This window comes from Bos javanicus, chromosome 28, assembly GCF_032452875.1.
Source record: "Bos javanicus breed banteng chromosome 28, ARS-OSU_banteng_1.0, whole genome shotgun sequence".
NCBI lineage: Eukaryota > Metazoa > Chordata > Mammalia > Artiodactyla > Bovidae > Bos > Bos javanicus.
The window spans coordinates 8,596,557-8,616,096 of record NC_083895.1 but is presented as its reverse complement, the minus strand read 5'-3'; the positions used below and the strand labels follow the sequence as shown (position 1 = coordinate 8,616,096).

At 47.5% G+C, this 19,540-nt stretch overlaps 1 protein-coding gene across 1 annotated transcript in view; it reads right to left on the bottom strand.

The window, feature by feature from the left end:
- Positions 1-308: 308 nt before the first annotated feature.
- Positions 309-19,540, bottom strand: part of SLC35F3 (solute carrier family 35 member F3) — a 152,050-nt gene continuing 132,818 nt past the window's right edge. Inside the window, exons 3-7 of the mRNA XM_061404848.1 lie at positions 19,136-19,355; positions 11,826-11,951; positions 9,031-9,223; positions 7,406-7,495; positions 309-1,805 (exon numbers count right to left, since the gene is read on the bottom strand). Coding sequence (XP_061260832.1) covers positions 1,570-1,805; positions 7,406-7,495; positions 9,031-9,223; positions 11,826-11,951; positions 19,136-19,355 — 865 coding nt within the window. The 3' untranslated portion in view covers positions 309-1,569. The remainder of the gene's footprint in view (positions 1,806-7,405; positions 7,496-9,030; positions 9,224-11,825; positions 11,952-19,135; positions 19,356-19,540) is intronic.

Sequence of the window (19,540 nt, the reverse complement as noted above, 5' to 3'; positions counted from 1 at the left end):
CAAGAATAATGGAGTGGGCTGCTCCAGGGGATCTTCCCAACTCAGGGATGGGACCCAGGTCTTCTGCATTGCAGGCAGATTTTTTTTTTTTTTTTTTTTTTACCGTCTGAGCCACCAGGGAAGTTGTGAAAGCAACTCTTATCTGCATTAAGAACTTTCTTCCCTTGAAGTGGCAGGCTGGCTTTCTATGCTTTGAGGGTGCAGGAGGATGGGGCTTGCTGGGAGAAGAATATCAGGTGAGGAAGCCAGAAAGTCGGATCTACCTAGTGGGAAAGGAACAAAGATGCCGCCAAGACAGCACAAAATGCTTCTTTTTTAAATAGTTTATTCATCTGTTTGGCCAAACAGGTAATGGAAACTGAGAATAATAATTTGCTAAAAAGTTTAGGTCATGAGTACTCCTTTCCCCTAGGAAACAAAAGACTCCATGGTTACAGAGTGCACCATTGGGTTATGACAACATTTCAAAATAAGGTTTCCATTTCGATATGTAACAATGTAAACTTCAAAAATAGTAAACTCTAACCCCCTCATCCCTCTTTACAGATCTATCACAGATAGAATTTTCTGGCAGACCTATAATGTGGAAGTAAACAGCCTGGTGCTTAAAAGTTTCATAAAAAGGTTTGCAGATTCAGTAAATAATTTTTCGGTCTTAGTCAGGAAGTAAAAGCAACCAGCGATTCATCTTCTGCGGACTCTGCCTCATATACACACCGAGACCTGTGTTCTGTGACACTGGTCATCAGCTTTGCCATTTTTGTACGTACAGACATATATATATATATAGTATTTTGTTTGTTTCTAAAGATTTCTACATCTAAATGATAAGACGGCGCCAGTGACTTATAATGTCACCTCGCTTCACATAGGTAAAGACAAAAATTCTGTAGAAGGCACTGTAATTTCTCTTGCACGATCTTACACAGACATGTGAGGGCAAGCCAGCTGGGGCTAAGACTTAACTTCCCCTTTCTGTTACCCAGCTTGGCCTGTCCTCCTCTAATCATCACCCCCAGGTTAGCCACAGTCGACGGTTTTCCAAGTCCATTTTCCTTTTCTGCTCCAGCTCTTCATGTCCCATCTACCCACCCATCCAGAAATCCATTTATCCCAATTAATTCAGAGCGATCTTTTGGTTCATTGAAATCCCTTAAAATTAAGAGTGCAGCTCTGGTATAAAACAAAATATGACCTACCATCGCTGAGAAATAATCACAGTGTGCAATGTAATTTTCAGTTGCAAAGATTTGAAACATCTGCCCTGCCATGTCGAGAACACCTGTCATCCCAAGCAATCTAGGCAAGGATCATTTTAAGCTGCTTTACATTCATGTAAAAAGAGCGGAGAGGTTCTTCTTTTCTCTCCCGTATTGAATCAGTACCCTTAAGTGAAAGATCTGATGTGAAAAAAGTGCAAGCAAGTTGGACATGCCAATAAATACCATATAACTTACCGCAGATTACCAAAACTGTACAGGTATGTACACCTCACTGAGGTTCCCCCTGTCAGGAAGAGATTCCGAACCCCCCTCGTGAGCGGTTGCCGCAGAGTCCTAGGGCAGATGGTCAGCGGGCGAAGGAAGGCCGGGCCCTTCTGCTCTTGCTCTGAAGCCCCAAGCCCAGGTCCGCTCCACCCTCAGCCGCCTCCTCCTTCTTCCTCACTTTGAGGCGAGTGAGCAGCTTAATCAACCAGACGTCCCACTCCTCAGGCAGGAGGAGGAGGAGGAAGCCCAGGCCGATGATGATGATGGCAATTACCCGGACGCCGTTGAAAACGATCTTACTGGTGTAATGATCAACCACTGCAGGAGACAGAGAACGGAGGTTACCCAGGGGCCGACAGGCCTGGGCAATCAGGAGGTGGGGGACCTCGCCAGGCCAGGGCCTGGGGCAGCCCTTTCTGCGGGGTGGACGCTGTGCTGCCTTGACCAGGTAGGCAGAGCTGCCTCTAGCAAATCCCCCTTTAGAAACGCTGGCTGGTGGGAGCGGCCGAACTGACTTGACCTGGCACCTTAGTTTGGACATCGATTTGTCTGAGAGACAAAACAAAACACGAGGGGCACTTAGAGACGTGTGTTTGTGTATACATGTGTGTGTGTGCTCAGTTGCTCAGTGCGTCTGACTCTTTGCGACCCCCCTGGACTGTAACTGTCCAGGCTCCTCTATCCATGGAATCCTCCAGGCAAGAATGCTGGAGTGGATTGCCACTTCCTACTCCAGGGGATCTTCCTGACCCAGGGATCGAACCTGTGTTTCTTCCATCTCCTGCATTGGCAGGCAGGTTGTTTTTTTTTTTTTTTTTTTGACCACTAGTGCCATCTGGGAAGCCCTGTATATATACTGGTTGGCCAAAAAGTTCATTTGGGTTTCTCATATGCTCTCCTGGAAAAACCCCAGTGAATTTTCAGCCAATCCAGTATATACCAAAATTGATTGTGGCCACCTCTGGGATGCCAGGACAATTACAATGTTATTCTCTTCTTTCTATTATTGGTGCTTTTCACATTTTAAAAAGATTATTTTTATATTTTTGGCTGCACCCCACAGCATGTGGGATCCCAGCTCCCCAACCAGGGATCAAATCCGTGCCCCCCTGCATTGGAAGTGCAGAGTCTTAACCACTGGACTATCGGGGAAGTCCCATATTTTTATGTTCTAAAGACCAAACTCAACCTGGTTCTTTGAAAGTAATAGATACAAACTTTTACTCCACTCCAGGGTATTATTAACATGAGGCTCTAATGCCACCTATGTCATCACTGATTATGAACATTTATTAAAGGCCCAAGAAGCTCATTTCTGACCGATGAGATGAGGGAACAAAATGAGAACAGGATTCACATCAGTTCATACAAATCTGGATCATCATTCTCTTCATAACTAAAGATCAAAAGCGTTCCAAAGTTGGTTTTCTTTTCCTTTTTTTGCTTTCTTTTTCTCTTTTCTCAACTAAATCAAACAAAGCAAATTTGGAGGCAGGCCTCCACATAAAATGGTTGTCCGAGGAGGCCTTACAAATAGCTGAGAAAAGAAGAAAAGTGAGAGGCAAAGGAGGAAAGGAAAGATATACCCATCTGAATGTAGAGTTCCAAAGAATAGCAAGGAGAGATAAGAAAGCCTTCCTTAGCATATTTCCAATGCAATTTTTGCATATTTTCCAATGCAAAGAAATAGATGAAAACAATAGAATGGGAAACACTAGAAATCTCGTCAAGAAAATTAGAGATACCAAGGGTACATTTCACGCAAAGATGGGCACAATAAAAGACAGAAATGGTAAGGACCTAACAGAAGCAGAAGATATTATGAAGAAATGGCAAGAATACACAGAAGAACTGAGAGAGTCATTTCCTAGGCAGGTTGATAGGGAGTCTAGGGGTCCCCAAAGAGAGAGGGGTCTGGAATTCTCAAGGAGGAAAAAAGGACAAACTTTTTTTCTTTCTCCACATTCCTTAGGATTATATACCAATAATGTATCCTGCCTAAGGACAGTCTTTGGATTCAACCTTCTGTTATTTTAAAAAGTTAATTATGGGAGTATACCTGGTCTTTACAAGGATGTATCTTGCCTGAGGACAGTGTTATCTTAAAATGTAAATTATGGGAGTAGGTCGGAGGAGGTCTTTACAACCTCCAGACATTCTTTGGATTATATAACCTCATTATTAACACTAGCGAGCGGGTACTCTTTCTGCCCCCTTCTGATGCCTATGTCAGAAGCTTTCTCTATCTCCTTTATAGTTTAATAAAACTTTACTACACAAAAGCTCTGAGCGATCAAGCCTCATCTCTGGCCCCGGATTGAATTCTTCTCCTCTGGGGGCCAAGAATCCCGGTGTATTCGCGTGATTCAACAACAACCTTTCAGAACTGTACAAAAAAGACTTTAATGACCCAGATAACCACGATGGTGTGATCATTCACCTAGAGCCGGATATCCTGGAATGCAAAATCAAGTGGGCCTTAGGAAGCATCAGTATGAACAAAGCTAGTGGAGGTGATGGAATTCCAGGTGAACTGTTTCAAATCCTAAAAGATGATGCTGTGAAAATGCTGCACTCAATATGCCAGCAAATTAGGAAAACTCAGCAGTGGGTACAGGACTGGAAAAATTCAGTTTTCATTCCAATCCCAAAGAAAGGCAATGCCAGAGAATGCTCAAACTACTGCACAATTGCACTCATCTCACATGCTAGCAAAGTAATGCTCAAAATTCTCCAAACTAAGCTTCAACAGTACGTGAACTGAGAACTTCCAGATGTTCAAGCTGGATTTAGAAAAGGCAGAACAAGAGATCAAATTGCCAACATCCACTGGATCATAGAAAAAGCAAGAGTTCCAGAAAAACATCTGCTTTATTGACTATGCTGAAGCCTTTGACTGTGTGGATCACTGTTGTGGAAAATTCTTAAAGAGAAGGGAATACCAGACTAGCTTACCTGCCTCCTGAGAAATCTATATGCAGGTCAAGAAGCAACAGTTAGAACCAGACATGGAACAACAGACTGGTTGCAAATTGGGAAAGGAGTACATCAAGGCTGTATACTGTCACCCTGCTTATTTAACTTACATGCTGAGTACATCATGCAAAATGTTGGGCTGGATGAAGCACAAGCTTTAATCAATATTTCTGGGAGAAATATCAATAATCTCAGACATGCAGGTGATACCACCCTTATGGCAGAAAGCAAAGAGCCTCTTAATGAAAGTGAAAGAGGAGAGTGAAAAAAGCTGGTTTAAAACTCAACATTCAAAAAACTAAGATCATGGCATCTGGTCCAATCACTTCATGGCAAATAGGTGTGGAAACAATGGAAACAGAGAGTTTATTTCCTTGGGCTCTGAAATCACTGCAGATGGTGATTGCAGCCATGAAATTAAAAGACACTTGCTCCATGGAGCAACCTAGGACCTCTGACCGACCTAGACAGCATATTAAAAAGTAGAGACATTACTTTGCCAAGGTCCATTTAGTCAAAGCTATCATTTTTCCAGTAGTCATGAATGGATGTGAGACCATAAAGAAAGCTGAGCATAAAGAAGAATTGATGCTTTTGAACTGTGGTGTTGGAGAAGGCTCTTGAGAGTCCCTTGGACTGCAAGAGGATCCAACCAGTCCATCCTAAAGGAAATCAGTCCTGAATATTCATTGGAAGGACTGATGCTGAAGCTGAAACTCCAATACTTTGGCCACCTGATGCAAAGAACTGACTCCTTGGAAAACACCCTGATGCTGGGAAAGATTGAAGGCAGGAGGAGAAGGGGATGACAGAGGATGAGATGGTTGGATGGCATCAACGACTCAATGGCCATGAGTTTGAATAAACTCTGGGAATTGGTGATGGACAGGGAGGCCTGGCGTGCTGCAGTCCATGGGGTCACAAAGAGTCGGACACAGCTGAGCCACTGAACTGAACTGAACTCCACACAAGGGAGAATCAGATTGTTTTTTTTGAAAAACTCAGTTTGTGAAAGAGTTTCTTGTGACTTGTACATGCAGCTTTTGAAGCCTGCCGTGCTGGCCCTCCCTCTGCATCCCCTACCCTGCCGTGTCTGCCCCACGAGGGGGCTGCTCTGTCATCCCACTTCCTGTTCCTCCAGTCCTCCTGCCCCATCCCCTTCTTCCTGCACTTCTCGCCTCCATCTAGAGGCTGGGCATAGAGGTAAAAGGCAAACCTGAGAAAAACATTTTGTTAGCAGTTCTTTTGTGGAATTAAAGCACCTTTTTTATCTTCCTCTAATTTAGAAACATTAATTTTTAATACCGGCAGAACAGCCTGTTAATTTACAAATGAAAGAAAGTGAAAGTGTTAGTTGCTCAGTCGTGTCTGACTCCTTACAACCCCATGGACTGTAGCCCACTAGGCTCCTCTGTCTATAGAGTTCTCCAGGCAAGACTACTGGAGTGAGTTGCCATTTCCTCCTCCAGAGGATCTTCCTGACCCAGGGATCAAACCCAGGTCTCCTGCATGGCAGGTGGATTCTTTACAGTGAGCCATCAGAGCCAGTCAGCCAGTCCCACGAGCTATGCTAGAGAGAGTGTCAGAAAGCCCAGCAAGGGCTCTGCTCTGACAGGTCGGAGAACCACAGACTCCTCTGCTCCTCCTCCCCTGGAGAACTGACTGTTATTGCTTCCTCTGATACACTGCTGACCTTCTTACATTGCAGAGGATTCTGATTAACCTCTCACACACTGGCTGTATGATACAGTTCTTATTCTTGAAATAAGAATGCTCTGTGACTCTAAAGACACACTAAGATGCAATGGGGGTATGTTGATGAGTTATTTTTCTGAAGCCTGTGGTGTGTGGACACAGACAAGCTGGACCACTTTTCTACCAGCTCTCCAGCTGCTTAGGGGCTTCCTGCCTTTGGAAGTTCTGCCTCATAAATAATTTCATGTGGTCCTCCTATGAACCAAGGTGATGACTCAGGGACAACCTTCATTTTTAGGGGATAAGTAAGGGCCCAGAGAGGTTATGAGAGGGGACTGGTCACCCTCCCTCTGGGCAGGTGCCGGGCCCAAGGAGTCTGGGACCAGGGTAAGACACATATAGACCGTATGGAATGCAACGCAAGGAAGACCTCTGGAAGTTGACTGTGGTTTTACCTATGCTTCCAGGCTTATTATCACCAGACTGAACAGGATATGGGGTTGCCATTCCCTGGGAGCCTAGTCCTCTAATGGCCCAGAAGTGGGCAGGTCGGGAGATGGCTTTGGCAGGAGCTGTGCCAAGGTCAAGGGGGTGAGTGCTCTGGGAAGTGACTCACAAACAGATTCTACAGGGAGGTCGGGTATGACTTAGGGAGATTCTGGGAGGAAAACCCAAAGTTCATAGCAGCATGAGCCAGGAAAAGGAAGGAGGTGAGGGGGAGGTGATGGCGCGCTTTAGAAGAACCGACTGAGTGTGCTTGTGAGTCCCCAGTGACAAACAGAGCCGGGTCCTGAGCAGCTGGATGAAGGGCTCTCTTCTGGGACTCCGGGAGCAAGGTCTACATGTCTATAGTTGTGGACGTGTCTCTATTTCATGCCTGCCATACCCTGAGCTAACATTCTCTTCTAGAAAGCTCCTTATGAAAACTAAAAAACTTTTTTTTCTGCTACCTATTCGTCTCTACTGATTAATAATATTAGATATTCATCTCTGATCTCCACACTGGCTCAAACAAAGATGATTTTAGACTTTCTGTACCTTGGTGTTATATGTGAAAATCAATCCACTCTGAAGAAAATACTGCGTGTGTCACAAACGTCAACATTTTACCCAAGTGGTTTCTTTCTATACAGGAGGTTAAACCTGTACACTGTACCAGGCAAGCAAGAATATATGTGAGTATGTGTGTGCACGTGTGTGCTTGTGTGTGCATTTATAAACAGATACAGAGAGCCATAGAAGTTTACCTGCATTCACAGGTACGCTGAGGACGATTCCAAGAGACATCAGAGTGGGATATGTAACAGCAATTCCAAAATTTAATACAATATTGAATGCTGAAATAAAGAATAAAAAGATAGGTGTTATGCATGACCAGCCCTGACCTTCTGTCCTTTCTGGCCTATCAACCTCAGCTTCTCTGGGAAGGCTGGAGTCTAGGTGTTTCGCTCTTTATTCTGACTTGGGTTCCTGCAAGGGCTCCAGGACTGGGGATTAGGGCCAAGCATCCTGATTACTTAGGCCTCTTCTCTTCCTTGAGCTCTGAAGAAGAAGAAAGAAATTTTAAAAAGCTAACCAGTGAGAAGGCACTAGAAAAGAGGATGAGACTATCCTACTTATCTGACTAACTTTGCTTTTTTCTGCTGCTGGCAGTGATTCTGGGATGACTATGGTCAGGAGCTTTGGGATGCACATTTTAGATAGAAATGGGTGAGGCTCCTCCTTGGATGCTTCCCTGCCTAGGACCAGCCTTATAGCGATTACTGGTGGTGAGGATGATGATGATAATGAAGTAATGGGGATGGTGACACAAATAGTGATAATATTTACTGAACATCATCAGGCAGTGTTCTAAGAGCTCTGTGTGGATTGTTAACCAACTCTAAGCTTGTACTGCTTGCTGCACGACAGGCCAATAATTGAAAGGTCAGTTGCTGGAGCAAGAAATAACAACTTTATTCATAAAGCTGGCAAACTGAGAAGATTGTGAGTTCATGTCCCAAAGAACCATCCAGTCTGGGTCAGAATTCAGGCTCCTTTTGTACTAAAAGGGGACAGAGTAGAGTCGAACACTTCCTGGTTCCCATCAGTCTCCAGAGAGGATGTGTTAATTTCTTCCTCTCTACAGTCATTCACAAGTAGGTCTAGTCAGGTTATTTCCTGTGAGCTAAACAAAGGTATTTTAGCTTAATGCACATTACTTGGGGAGCATTATGTATAATTTAAGCTTGTAGGCATCATCCTTTTAGTGATAAACTTGTAATAGAATACAGAAGTTTCTTCCCTATTATATTATTAATCTACCAATTTCTAACCAGCCCTATATTCAATGGAAGGACTGATGCTGAAGCCAATACTTTGGCCACCGGATGTGGAGAACCAACTCATTGGAAAAGACCCTGATTCTGGGAAGGATGGAGGGCAGAAAAAAGAGCGGGGTGACAGAGGATGAGATGGTTGGATGGCATCACTGGCTCAATGGATATGAGTTTGAACAAACTCGGGGAGACAGTGAAGGACAGGGAAGCCTAGTGTGCTGCAGTCCATGGGGTTGCAAAGAGTTGGACATGACTTGGCGACTGAACAAGAACAAGCAGCCCTATAAGTAATGTACTGTTATTATTACCCTTAGCTCCTGGTTCTCTGCTCAGAGCAGCCATGACCATGGTTACTACCACAGCGACCCTAGTCCTGGAATTAGAACTAGTGTCATCATTACAAAGGCTTTCGTTTTTGCGACACAATAACCTAGAAAACCGTGAAGAACTTGAGGATAATAATAGACTTGCTTTTCTCCTTCAGGGCATGGGTTTCTGGATCCCACTGTCAGTCCCTGCTTTCTGGGGATTCTGGCAGGGTAGTCGCCACTTACTCAATAAGAGGACTGAAAATCCACAAAGGTTTCCCCATGGAATGTCATCAAAAGAGCTCCAGTATTCCACTTTGGTAAAGTAGAGGATGACAGGAATACAGGTGATGAACAGGATGTTAAACACACCCAGAATGGAGAGAAATAAGGCGGCTTCTCCAAACTTAGCACTGCCGAGGAGGAGCTTGAACAGGACCTGCCGGAGAGAGCAGAGGAGGGGGGGTGACAGTCTGCCTTGGGCTCCAACGTGCCAGGGAGAAGCGAGTGCCCTTGGTAAGCTGGGGCTGGACCACGGGGCCAACGGCCACGTGATGGTAAATTCCACCTCACGTGGCCTTCAGTGAAGGGCAGCAGGGTTCCTCCATGCTCAGTAATGTGGCAATGGAGAGTTACTCCTCGGGTACACAGAGAGCATTTTCAGGAATCATGGGTTTTCACACCACGCTTGATTCCTCCGTGCTGTATCCATGACACCACATCGCAGCCTCATGGCATTGAAGATGAGAAAGCCACATAAATTAGAAGTCACTCCAATTAGAAGTATCTGCCATGATTGCATGGGCTTCCAAGTGGTGCTAGTGGTAAAGAACCCGCCTGCCATGCAGGAGACTTAAGAGACCTGGGTTTGATCCCTGGGCTGGGAAGATCCCCAGGAGGAGGGCATGGCAACCCACTCCAGTATTCATGCCTGGAGAATCCCATGGACAGAGGAGCCTGGAGGGCTATGGTCCATAGGGTTGCAAAGAGTCAGACTTGATTGACGCGACTTATTACGCACGCAAGCCACGATTACACATTCCTTTCGGGAACCCCTAACATTCATCCCTGAACAGTTTGAAAACCACTGCCCCACCCCGCAAAAAGGGATCTGGCTACAAAGACATTTCCTATAAACCAAATGGAGAGGTTTTACAACACTCACAGCTTACCTCTGCTCCAGTCCACCACCCACATTCCAGACACGGCATGGGGTTTTAGTGGAACACTCCCGATGGATTTCTTGCCCCTGTTTGTACACATCTCAGATGCATGAAAAGCCAGGAAAGGGACAAAGGTGGCTGGAGAAGGCGGGAAGCTGAGCTCCCAGGGAAAGCAGGGCCCCGTCCAGCCTCCATGTTAACTACATTGTTCACAGTTACAGAACTGATGGTCCAGTTTCAGCCTCTGCTTTGTTCCTCCTTCTTCCTCTTCCAGTCATTTCACATCTCTTTGGGGTATCTCTGGACATTTCTGGGCAGGAAGCATGCAAAGGGAAATGAAGTCAAGTCCTTTTACCCTTCTGCCCACCAGCCTGTCTGGATAAAGATCAGCCAGTGGAGGAGTTGGAAATGTAAGTCTAAATCAGAATATTTGTATTCGTGGTGGACGGAGTATCTATCCACTCTGCTTCCCATTAGCATGCAGCTCATTGAAGAGAGCAGAGTATTTAAGTATTTTCCGTATTTGGACAGTGGCTCTGGAGTCATGAATGGGGCTAGACTATCGCATCCTCTGGGTGAGATGTATTCCTCATGGGCTGTGTTTCTCTCTCTGAGGGCAAAGGGCAGGGAGCTGATGAAGATAAGAGGGTACAGTTGGGATTTCCCTGGTGGTCCAGTGGTTAAGACTCCGAGCTTCCAATGCAGGGTTGGGGGGTACAAGTTTGATCCCTAGTCAGGGAACTAAGATATCACAAGCCTCAGGCCAAAGCCAAAGCCAAAAAAAAAAAAAAGAAAAGGTATAGTTATTTCATTTTACAAACACATAAATGTGTTCCTCCCCATGCTGGAAAAGTTCCTTTTCTTAGAACTTTCTACACTCATTTATTTTCTCTGTCTGACTATCTGGATCCACAAAAGGCCATTAAGTCTCAAAGCTACCGTGTAATTTTTCATTGAATCCACCAGGTCAGTTTTCCAACATGGAGACCAGAAAATATTTGCATTCTTGACTAGGGATCTGAAGAGAAGGGGAAGCAAAGTGGGAGAGCCGTTGAGAAGTGTGATGGAGCAGAGAGGGTGAGAGATAAGTGTGGGGGGAATCACTGTCTTCTCGAGACGTGCAGTTCGCACACACACACCTCCAATGGTTCCCAGCATTTTGTCAAAAATATTTTATAATTCCATATGATAGTAATTGTGCTTTTTTTTATTTAGTCTAAAGCAATACTTGAAATGCACATGGATTCATGTTGAATCCTGGTGGCCTCAAAAACCATGTGATAAAAGATTTCAAAGCTGCAGGAGATATTTCAATTTTCATGTCTAATCTTATGGGAAATTATCTGACCAAACACAGAAGCAGGCAGTTAGGGCCCCCGATCCTTCTCTGTGTGTGGGTGCTAAGTCTCAGACCTGTCAGACTCTTTGTGACCCCATGGAATGTAGCCCACCAGGCTCCTCTGTCCATGGGATAAGGCAAGAATACTGGAGTGGGTTGCTACACCCTCCTCCAGGGGATCTTCCCTACCCAGAGATCAAACCCACATCTCTCATATCTCCTGCATCGGCAGGCTGGTTCTTTATTACTAGCATCACCTGGGAAGCCCAATCCTCCCTTGTTGGGCCAAATAAGGAAGTCACTCATTGAATTCAGTTGATCCACCTATCCTTCCACCCCTTTTATCCCAAATGTTGCCAATGTATGGCCATCGATGGAAACGTCTGGAAAGCCAGAGCCAAGAGCTGCTGCACATCTCCACATTGTCAGGCTCGCTGTGCCCAGTGCTCCTCTTCAAGCACCAGCTCCAACCAAGGTTCCCTCAAAGCACCGAGCCAGCCAGGCCAGGAAAGCCCAGAGGGCCCGCTCCCTGCGCCTACCTTGTAGAGGGCGGACATGGATGCCGAGCCCACCACCAGGGCTATGCCAATGACGGAGTGGCTGTGGAAGCCATCCGCGTAGGTCATCATCACGATCCCAGCGATGGCAAGGATGGCAGCCACGATCTGGATGGAAGGAAGACAGGGCAGTCAGAGCAGTGGCGGGGAATCGGAGGGGCCCCTACGTGCCAGCAGGGGTAGAAATGTCTGCAAGGGTGCCGTGGAGGGCGGCGGGGCTCCCTTTTAGTCCTTCGGAGACCATGCAAAGGCTGCTTTCCTGTCTGAATATTTGTCCCTGCTTGGAAGGGGGCACTCGGCAAAGCCTGGGGTGAACCAAGGACCGGAAACGGTTGACTGCAAGGAGCAGAGCCGCGACTCGGCATCATGTCGGGGGAGGGCCGGCCATGTGATTCCTGGGGCCGCCAGAGGCGGGTGGTCACAGTCGCAACGACAGGTTCTTCTGTCATGACTATGGCCTGTTCACGACCCCCTCTTAGCTCCTTCCCAACTTTCTGGAGGTGCCTCTCAGGATCCCGCTTTTATGTATTTCACATCTCAACACAGAGTGACCACGACCACGGATCGTAGCCCTCTTTTACACACAAGCAGTAGAACCTTCTGGAAGGGCATATGTCACTGGCCCATCAGGGCTACATACAGTGTCTTAACCCTGGCCCTGCAGTTCCTTTCCTCAGCTACTGGAGGGCCCACAACTCCAGCCCCCCTGCCCCCACCCCTGCCCCCGCCCCCAGCCCTGTTCTCCTCCAAACTCCTCAGGTGGAATAAGGGCTCCAGGGATCTTGACACATTCCTGTCGTGCAAAATCAAGTCGTCAGAGTGCACAGGAGAGAAACTTACTTGGGATAACATTTCCTAAAGTACCCGTTATAACCAGAGGTGGTCCTGGAGCTACATAAAGGTCGCTGGCTGCCAAGTTGGGGGTGGGTGGAGGCGGCTGCTGGAGGCAGAACAAACGTGGGGGGTGCAAGTTCTGACAACTGGATTTACTGGAGTTTTCTTTCTCTTACAAACTGTTCAAATGACCTCTGCTCTCTGCAAAAATATCGGGTGGCTAACATTTACTGAGTGATCAGGGAATAAGTTGTTTTCTGTACTTTCTCATTTAATCCTCAGACTAGGTAGATATTACTATTTATTTCATTTTATAGACATGGGCACTTAATCTCAGTAACTTGCTGAAAGTCATAGAGCTGGGATACACATTTCAGGTTTAACTGCAAAGTCAGTGTTTCTATATATAAATAGAAGGTAGGATTCACCTCTGAAGCCATTGCCATTTCTACTCTGATATCTGAAGTGAGGTTTCCTGCAGGGTTGAACCGTGTTGTATTTAGGTTGGTGAAAAGCACTGTGTCGGGGCTCAGCAGTTTGAGCTGTAGTGCATTCCCCAGGCAGTGTAAAGACACACGCACCCTCACACAGGGGCCCTCACACACCTGCCCTCACACAGGGGCCCCCGAGAGAGCAGGTGGTCATCCTTTCTTGGAGAAGTGCCAGCCCTGCTCTGTTCACCAGCTCTTTCTGGTTTAGTGCTTCCCTTTTTATCACTCATCATCATGTAATGCGTGTGTTTTATATTCAAATGCTACATGCACTGTGTATGGCTCTTCATTAAGACAGAAGACGAGGTACAAGAACAGTAAGGGACCATCCCCCCCAGGAGAACAGGGATAAGTGAAAAAGCAGGCAAGGCAAGGGGTGTGGCTCTGCTTCAGAGGACCCACACAGTGCAAAAATGCAGCATGGGACAGTTGGACCTGGCTAGGCAGCTGGGTAAACAGAGAACCAACTAGAAAACGAAGGAAATGGGGGGGAGGGGACGGGGAAGAACACAGCTCTGCTCCAGGTGACGTGGCACATCTCCAAAGGCACCTGAGTCTTTCCAAACATAAAGATTAAATTTAAGGAAGTGAAGGGGAACCAGGGTTATTCTTCCCTGAAGATTTAGAGGGCAGATTTCGGACCTCCTCATTCTCCTTTCTCTATTGATCAAATCATAAAGAGATAAAAGCTTCCATCTGAGCTGTGCTATGCAGAAGAGCTGAGGGGAGGGGCAAGAAATAGAGAGTGTGGGTGGCCACTGGCTTCCCGGTCAATATTTGCCAAGTCCAGGCCAGCGAGTTCATTCTGACAGATGGCACGGGGACAGTGCTCACCCCCTAGCTGCTCACTTCCAGAGCCTCTCCTCTTGGAGGTCCTCTCCATGAGTCATAGGTTTAAGCAACTCGATTCCAGGGCATACTGTCTGGGCATTGGCAGCTCCCTGGGATTCCCGACCCTGAACCTGGGCCCTGACCTCCATGCAGAGGGGAAGCTGGTGGTTTTCCTTGCGTCTGATATCCCAGAAAGCAGAGCAGAGTTGAAACATACACTACGGATCTCAGAGAAAGACCTGAGCATCCTTCCCCAAGCCTGAAATTCCTTTGACGATGCCAGATCTCTTTAAAAAAATAAGCGCGGAGTTCACACTTTATACTCTAAAATATCTGGCTTTTGGTTTACACGTGGAACTGTTTCCCAGCCTATTTCCTGTTGTAGGAGGAACTCTCCAGTAAGGCTGGTCCTGTGTGTTCTGTGGTTTCACACAGTCCTCATCTTCTAGATCCCAGCCTCCCTGGGGGAGAATGCTGAGTCTCAGGATGGAATAAAGTGGATATCCCTACTTCCCCTCACCCCTGCTTTCTCACCCTTTCCTGTTGCATCCCCAGTGTATCACACTGAACAAAGACTTGGGGATCCAGACATATGGCTGGCAGTGGCCTGAGACCAAGAGGAGGGGAGCCGCCATCTCTACTCTGGGAAAAATGAGCTGGAGAAGAGGAAGAAGCATGGACGTGGGAGACCCTGAGGCCAGCGTGTCACCATTTAACCTCCTGATGATGGTATTGCCTGTGTGGTTATAGCCTGCCCCACCCCCAGGGCTCTGGATTCAGGGCTCCAGCAGCACCCTGATGCACCCGTACCCCCACAGCCACACTGCTCCCCATCAGATGTCAGGCCGAGAGGAACGGGGCACCATGGAAGGGACGAGGCAGGGGCAGCCCTTGGTGGAGTCTGCATGCCTCTCAGACCAGCACTGCTTCCCACTCCTGCTAGAAATGTGATGGGCTGCATGCCCTCTGCCAAACAGAGCTTCGCTTGTGATGGGTTTTAGATTTGTACAGTTTGGAGACGTTTAAAAAAGGGAAGGGACGGGATAATTTTTACGGATATTTCCCTCAGCCTTTCCCTCCCAAGTCCTGCACCGCCCTCACCGATGCCAAGAGAGCCTGGAGGAATTAGCAGACCCTCTAGTTCACCCTGCTTGTTTCAGAGGCTGGAAAGGCATCTGGACCCTGAGCCGCCCACCCCATGCTCCCCCACGCTCTGTGTGCCCTGTGCCCTTCCCCAGCTGTGCTCGGGTGGTGGAGGACAACCTCCCAAACAGAAGGTGGAGTCGAGGTTAGCACTAGGGGTTACTGTTCAGGGGTGGCACTGAACCAAAGGCTGCAAGTGGGCAAATTATGGAAAACATCAGCTGGGGTCAGACTGAGGTGGGACCTGCTCTTGGAAAAGGTCCAGGCTCCCCAGGACCATGCTGCTGGGGTTTGAGGCCCCTCGGATGATCCCTTAGCTGCCCTCCTTGCTGCTTCTCCAGTCTTCCTGGCTTGCACTCTAGCTGGAGTGAGTGGTTCAGAACAGCTAAGAATGCCATCTGCCCTCCCCTCCGAGATGTGGACTGCGGGTGGCATGGCCTTTATCCAGCCGCTGACCACAGCTGGGTGGGCTCTGGCTTAGGAGGGGCCGTCTCTCCTATCTCCAGCATTCTACTTGCTCTCATTCTCCCGCTGCTTTTGCTGCACCCAACTGCCTTCCTAAGTGTCTGTCAACCTCTGACACTATCACCCAAAGAAGTGGGCTGCTCCATCAAACCCCTCTACTTGAGAAGGAATAAGAAGAATAACAACAGTGAGAGAAGATAACATTTATGGGGTTTCATGTGTCAGGCATGCATCACTTTATTTTATTCTTACAACTATTCTGTAAGATAAGTCCTAACGTTCTGCTTGGAGAAGGCAATGGCACCCCCACTCCAGTACTCCTGCCTGGAAAATCCTATGGACAGAGGAGCCTGGTAGGCTGCAGTCCATGGGGTGGTGAAGAGTCGGACATGACTGAGCGACTTCACTTTCACTTTTCACTTTCATGCATTGGGGAAGGAAATGGCAACCCACTCCAGTGTTCTTGCCTGGAGAATCCCAGGGATGGGGGAGCCTGGTGGGCTGCCATCTATGGGGTCGCACAGAGTCGGACACGACTGAAGCGACTTAGCAGCAGCAACGTTCTGTTTTATTTTTTGGCCTCACCCCATGCATGTGGGTTCCTAGTACCCTGACCAGGGATTGTACTCCCTGCATTGGAAGGGTGGAGTCTTAACCACCAGACTGCCAAGGAAGTCGCCAACAACTGTATTTTAAAATGAGGTCATTAAGGCTCAGAGACGTTAAGTAACTAGCTTAATATTCAACAGCTTATGAGAGTGGACCCAAACCCTTGTCCCTCAGCTCTAGGATTTAGCACCTCCTTGTTGCGTTATGACCCCTGAGCCTGGAGAGCCAGGACACATGTGAAAAGCATATCCAAGCGCAGAGTCAAGGGGTGACATGGGGGCCAGGTTGGGCTCCTCTCAAACACTAGCCTCTGATGCCATGTGTGGCCACAACCTCCCCAGCATTTGAAGATAAACATTTGCTCTTCCTGGTCTGTCTGCCCGACGCAGACCTGCTGCTGGTTTTCCAGGAACCACAAACTCTTGTGATTTGAGTCACTGCCTTAATAATGCAGGCCCTCTATGTCGCCTGCTCCACAAACATCTGTTCTCTATGTCTGGGCGACTCTCAGGCCAGTGTGCTCAGCCATCAGGATGGAAATGAGTGTCAGTTCCCTTCAGTCCCTGGCGATGACCCAGCAGGTGGTGGTCAGCCAACCTAGCAGTCCGAAAGAAGTCTCAGAGAAGCGTGCGTGTTAGGCCTCATCCTGGGCTCAAATCTCCATCTGTTTCCCCAGGGTGACCTCTGTCACTCTGCCCAGCTGCTGGCATCTTACATATTTTTTTCAAGCTCTCTGAACTCCTGACGATAAGAAGAGGGTGCCCCACCTTGACTTGGAGTGGGATGATCTTAGAGGACACGTCACTTACTTCTAGGAGGGGTGACAATTATCAGAGAGACCTAGGACTGCGTGGTGCTTTACAGGTTGGTAAATTCCATCCCCAGCACCGGCTCCTGGATCTTTATTTCAGTGCTGGCCTCGTGCCGAAGGCCTTGATATGAAAATCTGTTCGGTCTGCAGTGGTCAGTGCAGACCAAGCAAGTGGCCAGGATGGCAGGACCAAATCACAGCTCAGGGATGTGAGGGGGATCTTGCATAGCAATGAGGTAAAGATCTGGGTGTGTCACTCTGCTTTCTGTGAGTCAGTATTTTCACACCTCCTTCTCTTAACCTCAAAAACGTTTTCTTCCCCACGATGCACAGTGAACCTTGCAGCATCTTTCCCCAGTAGTGTTCCCGTCTGGAATCTGCTTTGGACTTTTAGAGTCATGCCCCGAGAGTGCTCCGCCATGCATTTTCTTGGCTCTTGGCCTCAAAAGAAAGCCACCATGGGCCCCAGCACATCTGAGCCTTCAGTATCCAGTCGGGCAGGCTGTTGGACAGATTGCTGCTGGCTGTACCTCTTGTGGAGATGTATTCTGTGGTTTATTTGCTCAAAGCTTTTCTGGGTGGCAGCTCAGTGAGCTGAGTTCTTATTCCAAAATTAACACGAAGCCTCAAAACAAATTTTCCCCCTACTGCAAGCTAAAAATACAACTCAGCAGTTGACTCACGTCCCCACTGCTGTTTGAGTAACTAGGTGGGCGTGAAGCCACCATGAAGGTGATGTCATTGTTCCCAGGACAGTGAGCCAAGGACACAAGGAGAGAGCCTGGAATCTGCCCCTTTGCGGGGTGCCAGCGGGGTTCCCTCTAATGGGACTGCTGTCCAAAAGGACTCTTAGCTTCCTGGCCTTCCTACATGTTCTGAGGGTGCAAGGAGGGGTAACTGATGCATTCTGACTACCAGAGATCTAGCCTGGTCAAATCATTTCTGTCTCTGTTTGTGACGAAGTGATAGTGGGGCAGTGGTAGCTTCTGGCCACCAGAGGGCGACAAGCAGAAGGCAACAGGATTCTGTCACAGGGTCTGCTCAGTTCCTTAGTCGTGTCTGACTCTGCAGCCCCATGGACTGTAGCCTGCCAGGCTCCTCTATCCATGGAATTGTCCGGACAAGAATACTGGAGTGGGTTGCCATTTTCCAAGGCTAAATGTCACCTATTCCTTTCATCCTGGGTGGACTCCTCTATCTGTAGGCTCATGTTTGATAGCACATTTATCATATTTCACATAATTGTTCTAAAATATGACTAGATAAATTTCACTCTATTTTAAGGGAATTTACTCAGTCTCAGAGGTGACAATGAGAGGTAATTCAAGGGGTATCATTTCATTCTCCCTTCCTCTGGGGTTGAAGCAAGTGAAACTGTCCCTCCAAAATTTGAACTGTGCTTAAGTGGGTCTTAAGTGTGTTTAGAATTTGAACTGGGCTTCCCTGGTGGCTCAGTTGGTAAAGAATCCACCTGCAATGCAGGAGACCTGGGTTCGATCCCTGGGTTGGGAAGATCCCCTGGAGGAAGGCATGGCAACCCATTCCAGTATCCTTGCCTGGAGAATCCCCATGGACAGAGGAGCCTGGGGGGCTACAGTCCATGGGGTCGCAAAGAGTCGGACACGACTAAGCGACTTTCACTTTCTAAGTGTGTCTGGACCACTTGGGCATTGAAGGCACAGTCCAGATAAACGGCCCACCAAGAGGGCATGTCCACGTGGATGAGGACATTTAGTTTCAGATATCAGTGTTATGGCAGTGTTAGCTGAGGGCTCTGGGCTGCAGGGACTGTGAGAAGCAGGCTGAATACATCACCCCTTCCCTAAGGGGGACCCCAACCGGCACACAGTTTAGGGAATGCTTGTTGAAATGCTTGAAATGAAAGGTGCTTTAATGAACGCTTGTCTAGAATGGTTCGCAAGCAAGAAGGTTTGCAAGGCACCCCAAGAGCCTGGCCCTTGGCTGGGCTCCTTTTCTGCTGCAAATCAGAAGGAGAGTGGTTAGCAGCTTAGGCTGAACGGTCCAGCACATGGAGTTAAGCAAGCCGATGGGCAGGTTTTGGCTGGCATGACTGAGTGAGGGAGGAAGACAGAGAATAAGGAACTTACCCTCACTCCCATGAACCTGTCCCTGAGAACGATCCATGAGAGCAAGAACACAAAAGCTTTGTTGCAGCAGAACAATACGGAGACATCCGTAGTGTTTATTTTCTTTATTGCATGTAAGTACAGGTAGTTTGTGAGTGTCCAAAGAACACCAAAGGGTGCTGCCTTGGTAAAAAACACCTTCAAAGTCAAGCCATTGTCTCCAAAAAATCGACAGCATTCCCTAAAACAAGGAAAGAGAGGCAGTGTTATTATATTCTTGGGTTGAGACAGATCATTTTTATCCCCCTCTACCCAGTTTTGTTTGTTTGTTTGTTTTTAGCAGATGCAGGAAGGGGTGGAGTCCTTTTATTTATTATTATATTTTAGCAACGTCTTTCTACCAAAGCCCTTCGACCTAGTCCACTG